This window comes from Diabrotica undecimpunctata, chromosome 10, assembly GCF_040954645.1.
Source record: "Diabrotica undecimpunctata isolate CICGRU chromosome 10, icDiaUnde3, whole genome shotgun sequence".
NCBI lineage: Eukaryota > Metazoa > Arthropoda > Insecta > Coleoptera > Chrysomelidae > Diabrotica > Diabrotica undecimpunctata.
Window position 1 is genome coordinate 70,326,461 of NC_092812.1, and position 12,605 is coordinate 70,339,065.

A 12,605-nucleotide genomic window follows, 5' to 3' on the forward strand; every position below is an offset into this window, starting at 1 on the left:
ACTTCTGACTAAAAAAACTTAAAAACTTCCAAAAACTCTTCTGACTGTACTATCTAAAACTTTTCTGACTAAAAACTTTCAAAAACTGCCTGACTTCAGACTATAAACTTCCAAAAACTTCTGAACAATTGACTTCACTAAGTAAATGTATCTATCTTCTAACTAACTTTCATGATAAAACTGCTAAAAACTGCCATCTTGAATCCAAATCACGGGTATTTATATCTTTTTGGATTTTCTAGAACTATCTCGTAAGATATCATGTTCCAATTTGTTCCATTAACTACTTGTCTGAATTTTCTGGAACAAACCATTTCGCAAACATGGCCATCTCCGGAGATCCAGAGAATTCCATTCTTTTCTATTAATAATTTTGTTTACATTTAGGCTTTTCAGATCAGAATATATAATTAAATTAGTAACTTAACATTCTAATTTAATAAAATACACATTTCAAACAATATATTATTATAACCCACTTTATATTCATAAATATTCTTAAACGTCACTTCAGAGTATAAATATCTGTCAATCTCCGAGAGTATTTTTGGTTGCCTAAGCACATGGCTCACTTATATATATTTACAATATTAAAATACAACTTTTTATAATTATTATATGCTAATTTCTTAAAAAGCCCTCACATAAATATATTTTTATAAAATTCTCTAGTATATAACTTATTTAAAATAATCAAATACTTTTTTATATCTAATATTATGTAGTATATAACTTATTAATTATTTTCTATAAACCCTAATCGTCACAATACCCCAAAAATAATATTTAAAATAAATAATTTACTTATTATTTTTTTAAATATTAATTTTCTCATACCTTATTAAATTTAATAAATTAATAATTCAATTTTTTTATTATTATTTAAAGTGTGTTAAATACATCCCTGTTCGCTGTCTATATCAAAGCATAGAACAACGGATCACAGTTCGGCTATTCTATGGTCAAACTGTCATGTCAAATGAAACAATGGATGCGATATCAGAGAATAAAATATAACCTTAATTAAAAATATAATCTATATTGTGTTCTGTTTATTTATAGACAAAATCTAGGAATTATTTCCATTCAAAATAACTTTCATCAATATAAATTGGTAAGTTTTACACTTTTTATAAAGACATTTACACAATCAATTCTGTATCTAACCCCAAATTATGATTTTTAGGGTACCAAACAATTTACATATGTACAAAATTCAACAAGTATGATGTCAAATTTATTCACAACAAAGAAATCTACCATCTATCTATGAAATGGATCTATCAGTAAGTTTTTTTTTTTTTTTTTTTTTTTTTTTTAAATTCTTTTCTTTGTTTAGTTGACATATTGGGCATTGGGTAGTAATTTCTTTTGCTATACTTATGTCATTCTTTGCAAAATAATTGTCCCTAAATAGCATCCATAGCTTTCTTGAACCAATATGCATATAATCGTTATGTAAATTTTTCAATATTTTCTTTGCTAAAGTTCTAGTTATTACATATACTTCTATGCCATTTATTATTTTATAATATACTCCATCTTTCCTAAGGACTTTTTGTTTTTCACTCAAATTGATCTGATCTCTTATAATTTCTTCTTTAGAATATAATCCAGTACTTTCTACTAATTGATTTAATCCAATTTTTATTGTGCGCTGCCCTTTTTGTGGTGTATTTTCTAACCTTGATAAAGCATCTGCCACTATATTGGATTTTCCAGAAATGTATTTGATTTCAAAGCAGTATTCACTAAGTATTAGACTCCACCGATGTATTCTACTGTTTCCATATTTGTTATTTAATATAGACGTTAAAGCTTGGTGATCTGTTTCTATTGTAAATTCATTACCCAACAAATAAAATCTTAATTTTGTGACACAGTGTATTATACTTGCTAGTTCTAATTCTGAAACTGAGTAACCCTTTTCATGTGGCTTTGTAATTCTTGAAATGAATTGTATTGGGTATTCGACCCCATCATGTATTTGTAATAATACCCCTGATAATCTCTCTATTGATGCATCTGTTCTTAATATGAATGGCTGTGTGTAGTCAGGATAGTATATTTTCAAATTTGACAGAAAAATGTTTTTAATTTCTTGGAATGCTAGTTCTCTTCTCTGATCCCATCTCCATTTTACACCTTTTCTCAGTAGTTCAAGTAATGGAATTTCTTTTATACTTAGATCTGGTATCATCCTTTTATAATAATTAATTATTCCAATAAATCCTCTTAAAGTTCTTAAATTGTGTGGTGTTTTATATTCCTGAATAACTTGTGTCCGTTCTGGATCCATTTCGATTCCCTTAGTGTTAAGTTTATAACCTAGATATATGACTTCTTTTTGAAAAAATGTACATTTTTCTTGATTTATTTTTAGTCCAACTTTGTCTAATCTATTTATTATAATTTTTAGGTGTTTCTCATGATCTTCAGCAGTTTTAGAAAAAATTAATATATCATCAATGTAGTGAATTACAAAATGTTCATATTGATCCAAAATATCATGAAGACATCTACATAGAGCACTGCAAGATGATTGAAGTCCAAATGGTACTACTTTGAATTGATATACTACTCCATCTATCTGAAATCCTGTATACTGTCTACTTTTTCTTTCTAGAGGTATTAACCAAAAACTATGCTGTAAATCGATTTTAGTGAAAAATGACATTCCTGTAATTCTTCCTAATATTCCATCTATACTCATTGGTGCTTCAAATTGCTTTTCAGTAATCTTGTTAATATTCCTTGCATCCAAACATAACCTGATTTCACCTGATCTTTTTCGTACTACTACTATGGGGTTAATAAAACGTGTGTCTGCCTTCTCAATGATCCCATCTTCTAACATATTATTAATTGTTTTGTTTACTTCTTCTCTGTATTTATATGGTATTGGGTATGATTTTGTTTTAAAATCTTTTTCCTCCTTAACTCTTATACTATGGATATAATTCTGTGCAATTCTATTTTCTTTATTGACAAGTCCCTTGTGTTGCTGCAATATGGAAATGACTATTGATTTATATTCTTCAGGGCAATTTAAAACTTTCATCATATCTTCTTCTTTACAAATAACATTATTCTTCATTATGTACTCATTATTCCTTGCTTCCAATTTTACGCACTCCGCCTCGTAGGCATCCATCTGCTTAAAACTTCCATTCCTTAAATATTCACTACAATAATTATTCTTTACATTCTTTTGGGACATTTCCCTATCATCAAAATACATTTCTTCTTCATAAACATCATTATTTTCTTTTAATAATATCCTATCAACTCTTATTCCTTCTTCTACCTCATCTTTCTGCATAAATTTAATTATTTGCCCTTCCAAAGTTACCATTTTTTTCATGTCTTCTTTGACTTCTTGTGAATTCTGTTCCATTTTGTGTTCTATTTTTTTCGTATTCTCTTCCATTGTCTTGTTCATCTGCATCAATAATGACATCAAAGCTGCCATATTGACATTTTCCTCTCTTTCTGGATTCATTTCTGCAGTATCTTGTGGAGCTTGAACTAAACTCTCCTCTTGTATAGGTTGTGTTTCTACTTCCACATCTTCTTCATTCTTTTTGCTTCTTGTACCTTTCTTTCCTTGAGACATTTTGAGACTTTACTTGTTCAAATATAATTAAAAATAAAATCTATAATTTTTTCTTTCTACTGATAATTAATTTAATTATATGAGAGCACTTATCTTCCCAAACTAATTCTTTTAAATAGAGAGCCCCACGTTGGGCGCCAAATTGTTATGATGTGTTTTTTGTTTGAATAATGAGCAATGAGTATTTTTAATAATATAGGGTTTTTATCGCGGTTCTCAAAGAATTAGTTTGTAAGTACTTTTTTAAATTATCTTTATTATAACTATTATGAAACACACATATATATCTAACTTAGCCAATGTAAATTTAAAATAAACTATCTTTAAATTGATATTCTTATAAAACTAATTAAATTCTATAGACAATCTACAATTTAAACAAAACTATCTTCAAAATTGAAATTGTTATGACACTAACTAAATTATATTAACAAAATTTTGTACCTTTCTTTCACTGAATGCCTAAATGAACTGTTTTCCATTAAGTATATAGATTCTAATCACCACTGAATGTCTTCGTACTTCAGTTATCCTTGTTTTTTTGTGAAATTACTTTTTTCAATTATCAGCTTCTACCAATTTAAGATATATTTTTCTTCACCAGCATCTATACACCACCAACCAAACCAGCAAACAGCATTTATATTTATTCTTCTTTTCAATATACCAATATCCAATTATTATAAGTTGATTTATACTAATCTCCAACCATAATATAATTTAATTTCTTCCAATATACCTTTTTTTATCTTCAATAATTATTTGTGTATAATTATAAATGTGCATTAAATTATATGCATAATTTTTAATCTTCATTTAACTCACTATATTAAACTATTGGACGATTTGTACTTGATTCACTGACTCTAACTAACTTTCATAATAAACTGCTTGACTTCTGACTAAAAAAACTTAAAAACTTCCAAAAACTCTTCTGACTGTACTATCTAAAACTTTTCTGACTAAAAACTTTCAAAAACTGCCTGACTTCAGACTATAAACTTCCAAAAACTTCTGAACAATTGACTTCACTAAGTAAATGTATCTATCTTCTAACTAACTTTCATGATAAAACTGCTAAAAACTGCCATCTTGAATCCAAATCACGGGTATTTATATCTTTTTGGATTTTCTAGAACTATCTCGTAAGATATCATGTTCCAATTTGTTCCATTAACTACTTGTCTGAATTTTCTGGAACAAACCATTTCGCAAACATGGCCATCTCCGGAGATCCAGAGAATTCCATTCTTTTCTATTAATAATTTTGTTTACATTTAGGCTTTTCAGATCAGAATATATAATTAAATTAGTAACTTAACATTCTAATTTAATAAAATACACATTTCAAACAATATATTATTATAACCCACTTTATATTCATAAATATTCTTAAACGTCACTTCAGAGTATAAATATCTGTCAATCTCCGAGAGTATTTTTGGTTGCCTAAGCACATGGCTCACTTATATATATTTACAATATTAAAATACAACTTTTTATAATTATTATATGCTAATTTCTTAAAAAGCCCTCACATAAATATATTTTTATAAAATTCTCTAGTATATAACTTATTTAAAATAATCAAATACTTTTTTATATCTAATATTATGTAGTATATAACTTATTAATTATTTTCTATAAACCCTAATCGTCACAATATATATATATATATATATATATATATATATATATATATATATATATGTATATATATATATATATATATATGTATATATATATATATATATATATATATATATATATATGTATATATATATATATATATATATATATAAACTAAGGTACACTCGAAGAGTGGTGGGTTTTTCGGTCAAAGTGGAGAAATAAAAGACAAAGAAGGTGGCTACTTCATCTATTTATTGAAGACGTTTCGCTTTCTGCTCAGAAAGCATCATCAGTTCATCTAAAAAGAACAATATGAAACCAAACATCCATAGAGAAGTTACAACAAAAGTGTGTTACCTTACAAAGACATGTAGCAGTTAATGATGTTAAAAATATGAAAAAAACTTACGAAACTGGACATTCAGAGTTAACATGTGATACATGTTGATAAAAACATGATGTTGATGAGAACATGTGATAAAAATACATGTATTAAAAAGTTATTATAAAAACTTAAGTAAAAAACATTAAGGTTTATTTTTAAAGTGTAAAGAACTAAAAAGATCATACGAATGCACTTCCAACAAATTTATTTAATAAATTAGATTTTAATTTTAACTTTAGGTAACATTATAAGTTATTTAGAATAATAGTAATAAGATAAAATGATTATACCAGTCTTTAGCTTACTGAGACTCGCCGATAAATGAATTTACAAGTTTAACACCCACGAAAACACGTGAAAATAGGTGGCCTTGAGGTCAGAGTGACATAAACAGCAAGGCAACCTACCAACTTCTATATATAAGGCGGTATATTCAAAATTTGTGATAAATTTGGTTGACAGCTTGTCGTTAAAAAACCAAACAATGAGAGGAAAAGGTGGTTGAAATCACCACTCACCCCAACAGTGATTGATCTGTCAACAAAGAACAAAGCATGCGAAGTCAATCCAAAATATCATATATTATAATATTATGACGTCACTAGTTAGCCAGCTAACAGGTGAAGATTCCACAGTCCAAAGGCTCAAACATTTAGGACCGTAATGAGAAAGATTCTATGAATCAATTTCAGTTTAATTTTATCAAACAAGTTTATCAAAAAGAACAATTACTTAATTATGTAAAAGTGATATTGACAAATATTAATAAAATATAAGTTGATAAAATTTTTATTTAAATTTATTATATGAAAATGTAATAACAAAACCCCAATGTGGGACAAAATTTAAGTAAACAACATATCAAGCCTAATTCTGTAAAATTAATGCATGATAAATTTGACTCAAATTACTAATGTCGGTTCTCTTATTAAGGGTATTAGGATGTTTTAATATTGAACACATTTCTAAAAACTGTCTTTTTACGAGATTGCGTTCAGTGCCAAGAATTTTAACTTCATTAAAGTTTACTTCGTGCTTAGTGTTGATAGCATGTTGGGCAAGAGCACAAGTATGCTTAGATAAATTAATATCACTGCGGTGAGTCGTGAGACGCCCTCTCAGTGATCTCCCTGTCTGACCGATGTAACATGAGTCACACTCAGCACAAGGTATGTGATATATTACATTAACTTGTTCCAGAAGGGACAGAGGTGTTTTAGTTTTTATTGTTCTTTTTAGATGAACTGATGATGCTTTCTGAGTAGAAAGCGAAACGTCTTCAATAAATAGATGAAGTAGCCACCTTCTTGGTCTTTTATTTCTCCACTTTGACCGAAAAACCCACCACTCTTCGAGTGTACCTTAGTTTATTTTGGATTGACGGTCGTACTCCTTTTCTCGATATATATATATATATATATATATATATATATATATATATATATATATATATATATATATATATATATATATATATATATATATATATACATACACTCCCGGTCAAAAAAACCGGACACTTGTATGATTTTCTTTAATTCTGTAGGTTTTAAGTACTTTAAATGGAGAGGAAATAAAAAATAATAGAAATCGTTTATTTAAAACAATAAAAAAGTAATAATAGGAAAAATAAATTACCTAGAAGAAAGTAATAAGTAACGCAAAAAATTAACATTGTTCCAAAAATTAAACAAAAGAAAAAATAAATTTTTATTTGCCAACAGTTGGCTGTTCTTTAGTTTTAGTATGGGATCTTGCCTCCCCTACATCTGCGGAGGATTTCAATACGCCTAGTCATACTTGCAATAAGTTGCTGAATCTGTTCTTGCGGTATATGTTCTCATTCTTCATTCAAAACTCTTTTCAGCTCTTGAATCGTTTCTGGCAATGGATGCCTTTTCCCTAAAATGGTCTAATGGATTCATGTCAAGACTACAAGCGGTCCAATCCAAAACGGGAATTCGGACAGTATTTAGGTAGTCCATGGCGATTCGCGTAGTATGTGGACGCGCATTATCCTGGACGAAAGGGACAACATTGTCCTTCAGGCAATGTCGTATGTATATGTCTGCTGTTAGAATTTCATGTTCGATGAAAATGGCTTATGAGAACGAAAACCACTTTCATGCAGGACTCTTCTTTCAGTTTGTGCAGAAATATCAGTTCCTCGAGATTTTAACAAACGACTAGCGAGAACATTTGACGTTAAAAAGCGGTTACGTGATGCGACAATATTAAAAAAACGTTCATCACGCTGATCTCTGCACCTTTTTCTGTCTGATCCTGGTCTTCTAAGGGAGTCATACTAACACGATTTGTTCGTGTAACTAGTAAATAGTGATCTGAGTTTATCAGAATAAACCTTCCAACATATCGTAAATACAATAAAAATTGCAAAAAATCTATTGCTAGTTAACAAGATAGAATATCATTTTTGCCAAATATCAAAATTTTGGTTCTATGGCGACGCGATCATTTAAAAACATTAAAAGAACAGTTTTTATTCTTATGCATGAACGTATTTTTATTTTTAATGCATAATTCCTCCCCATTAAAACTACTATTCACTGACAAAATTAAAAAAACCATACAAAATGCAAGTAGTCCCGATTTTTTTGACCAGTATATATATCATGTGCTTCCTTTTCCATCATCTGGAATTTGGCTATCTTGGGATAGTGTAGGTACAACAAAACAACAAATGGAATAATTAAAATTTTTCTGGAAAATGACAAAAACAAACAATAGTACAATCTTTTTGTCTAGTTTGTCAATAAGTTTAAAATAAATTCATAAAAATTTAAAAAATGCTTTATTGATATTTTTTACATGTGAAAATAAAAAAAATATTTGATGAATGAGTCTAACAAATTAACTTTTTATAATTTAATAACTGTATTGAGAGTATATCAGTATTAGGCGGTTCTAAAATAATTAATGAAGTAAAAGTATTAAATGAAGAAATAACCAAAATCGCCAAACCCTATAACCTAACCCAATTATTAAGATCACAATATTATAACATTTATCAAATTTTGTACAAACATATTTTATGTATTAAATAAAATTTATAACCTATGTTTTTTCCCTGTAAAGCCCTAAGTCTATCCGAGGTCCACCAGTCTCAGCTAAATGCTCTGATCGACTTTTGAGTGTCAAGTTGTATCCTAGTCTAATATCCCAAATTATATTAGAAAAAAAAAAGATGATCAAAGAGATCAATGGCTCAATGAGACAAAAAATCAAAAAAATATGAAAGTGGTATATTTGAATGATATATAGAAAGTATTTCTTTGTAAAATTAAAGCTGGATTATGATTGTATACCTACCTAAACAAACGAGAAGAAAGCAAGGCGCACTCCTCTAGAGCTTCTGCATAAAATATACAAAATAATTCCATAAAGGTAAGATGGTGAATGGACATTGACTCCGAAGACAATAATGCTCAAACAAACAACACACACACACACACACGCACGCTCACACACACACACACACGCACACGCACACACACACACACACACACACACACACACACACAAGAGTATACCAGAAGCAATAATATCAAAAAACTGGTCTAGTGAACAATAAAAATAATATATAAGGACACATTACCATTGATTTCTGACATAAAAAGATATAGACTATATTTATTTATATAGTTTTACTACAATTATTTCGCATAGTAAATGATTTTCAAAAACAGTTTTATATAGATAATTTTTGGAAGACAAGTACATCAATTTTTTAATCTTTCTATAGGTGCATACAGGAGTGCCACCCAAAGTTAAAAGAAAAATTCAACATAACATTAATGAATCCCATTTTTTAGCTACACATTGTATAAAAAGCTTTTTAAATGATATACTGAAATGTACCAGTATATTTAACCATTCAATTTTCACCATTTTCACAATTTCAATATAATCATTCAATATTTTCCAGAAGGAAACTGAATTCCTGTAGTTGGCTGTATATCACGTATCACAAAAAATTTTTATTTAAAAAATTCCTTTAGAAAAGGTATATTAATATAAAAACCCTATCGGGCTATATCACAGAATGTTTTCGGAATAAATATCTCACAGACACTTCGTCTAAGGCCTAGCAACCCCAGTTACCATGTGACCAATTCTGCTTGTAACTTACACATCCTAGTTTTTTAATATCAAAAATGTAATTCAAAGTTAATCTAACTACATGTAAAGAGTTTTAATCATATATTTAGTGGCCTCAAACATGTAAATCCATATAGCACTGATGATGGAATAGTTATTCTGAAAACATTCTGTGATGTAGCCTGATAGGGTTTTTTTATAAAAAAAATTTTTATTCAATAATTTATTATTAAAACCACAATATGTATCAGGTAGTGTTGGTGACTAACTAGAAGCTTGTTGGTGGACTAAAAGCCTCTTAATTGGGAGTTTTTACTGCACAACTTGAAATATAAATAATCTCTAATTTTATAACAAACACTACAAAAGTTTAATAAAAAGATCAATAAATCAAACAATGGTTAATAATACAATACATAAAATACAGAGTGAGCCACCAGTAATGGGACAAATTATAACTAACTGAAGACAGTTGATTTTTTCTATTCAATGTGAGACATCTGCAAATGTACTCAAATTTAATAACATACTGTTTATTTTTTATATAAAATAGCTGTGGCATACTTCTCATACTCTATATAGCCAAAGCGACTGATTTATAAACAAAAATTTATTTAATTCTTACAGCTTCAACACTGTAGCATTATTATTAAGTAAAGTATTCTAGACATTCTGACTCATTCTGTATAATTAGACAAAAATATTTATCCATAAATAGTGGAATGATTTTTTTTAACAATTAACTATTAAATATCCTTCAATTTTGACATAAGCTCATCTAAAGTAATTTCATTAGCTGCTGTAGCTTCTTCACATTCCTCAACAGCATTCTGGTTAGGTAATGCATAAGCCAATTGAACACCCTGTGCAATATCGACCTCTTCCTTGACATCTAAACTCTCATCTACTAAACTAATACCCCACTCATTATCTTCATGTACAGGCTTTTCTTCTTTAGCCTCCACAGCTATTTCTGGTTTAGGTTTTAAGGCAAAATCTCTTTGTCTTGATCTACAATGTGAATCTTCACAGTTTGGATTTGGTTTTAGACTCATTGTTGGAAAGAAATCTGTTAATGCACTGTATCCTAAATAATTTGTGACTTGGCCAAACTGAAGAAGATATTTCAAGGTATTTTGGACCAGAAAACCTGCTACTATGCCCATAGTAGTTGGAAGACTAGCAGCACATACTCCGTCTCTTTTTAAAGTGCTTTCATCTATGTTGGATGCAACAATCAAGGGTGGAGCACACTGTAAATTGAAAATTTATAAATATTATAAATTATGGAAATGAATGGAAATAATACTATGGTTTCATTTTCTTTCATTATAATAATTTATTTCTATCACTAATGTTAAATCCTCACTACAGGGGGGTTGAAATTGTAAAAAACATTATAGAACTTCCCCAAAATAATAAATATTCCCCAAAAATTATACTTACAGCAAAACAGGCTGTTTCTCCAGGTACAATAAATTGAATATGTCCAGATACAGCATTCTCTGACACTCCAGATTCAAACCAAGTCAGATTAAATTCATTACAAGCAGTGTTAATAGCAAATCTAGCTTCAAAATTATCCACACAACTTAATACCACATCTATAGGGCCCCCAGTCAAACTGCTTGTTCTGAAACAAACAAAAAAAGAGCATTATTACAATCCTTAATGTAAAGGATGGATTCAAAAACAGATTTACAACAAAAGTATCAAAATAAATAATAAAAAATAAATTTGGTCACATACCTTAAAACCTCAGTAAAATTATCAAAGTTTTCTACAGTAGTTATATTGTAGTTGTAAGTATGAATATCAACATCTGGGTTGATACTTCTTAAAGTTTCTGCAGCAGCTTCCACTTTACTTAATCCAGACTGATGGGGTTGGAAAAATAGTCTGTTCATGTTTGCAAGTTCAACTTTATCATAATCAAATAAAATCAGTCTTCCGATGCCACATCTGGTAAGCATTTCAGCTGTAACGCTTCCTACACCTCCAACACCCACAACTGCTACTGTGTAATCTCTAATCTTTTCATAGTTGTTGACTATGCCCATACGTTTAAGTGCCATGAGGCGACTAAAATATTAAAAGATAGTTGAAAACAAAGTATATATAAGAGTAAAGCTGATAATAGAAGTTATAGAGCCACTTTTCCTCCACAAGCATTAAATATTACATATCTCATTAGACTTATCATCTAAAAATTGTAGCAGGGAACATGTTAAGATTAGCAAATATTTATAACAGTTATTTGCGGCACCAACGCTATTTACATTCAGAAATTTCTGATTTATATTGAATTCACCATGATACATACCTGTATGGATTTGAATCTGTGACTTCAGACGACATTTCTTTAATCTTTTGCCGAACATTTTTCTGTTTCGCAGCTTCTAATTTTTCTTTTAAATCCTTTATTTGAGCTAACAAATCCTCCTGACTCATATTGTTATTTAAATAAATCGTTCAACGTTCAACATATGTTTGACTCCTACACAACTTCTCTCCAATTGTCACTGTCACTAATGTCACTGTCCACCACTGTCTGAAACCACGGTTCGTAGACTTACTACGGTTGCCTCTTCCGCCTAACCAATGAACATTAAGCCCGAAACTGTACTCTCGTGACGTCATTTTTCCCCTTCAACCAATCAACACTGCAATCGACCTGCCCTCTACATTTAGTTTCAATCGCGAATAAATGGGTTTTGTGGTGGTTTTGTATTCTTGTGTACTCTGGTGACGTAACTCAAGCATCCCCACCCCAGTCGGAAGAGGCAACCGTAGTAAGTCTACGAACCGTGGTCTGAAACTGAAGGAAATCAGAGAAATATCAAATAGAGAATA

The 12,605-nt window shown here is 29.3% G+C and overlaps 1 protein-coding gene across 1 annotated transcript; it reads right to left on the reverse strand.

Annotated features, from left to right (window-relative positions):
• Positions 1 to 8,432: 8,432 nt before the first annotated feature.
• Positions 8,433 to 12,291, reverse strand: Uba5 (Ubiquitin-like activating enzyme 5). The gene is made up of 4 exons (XM_072546583.1): positions 12,076 to 12,291; positions 11,502 to 11,834; positions 11,199 to 11,385; positions 8,433 to 11,005 (listed from the first exon to the last, which is right to left on the reverse strand). Exons 1-4 carry the CDS (start codon positions 12,201 to 12,203, stop codon positions 10,499 to 10,501), a joined length of 1,155 nt encoding a protein of 384 aa, XP_072402684.1. The 5' UTR covers positions 12,204 to 12,291; the 3' UTR covers positions 8,433 to 10,498.
• Positions 12,292 to 12,605: the final 314 nt, after the last annotated feature.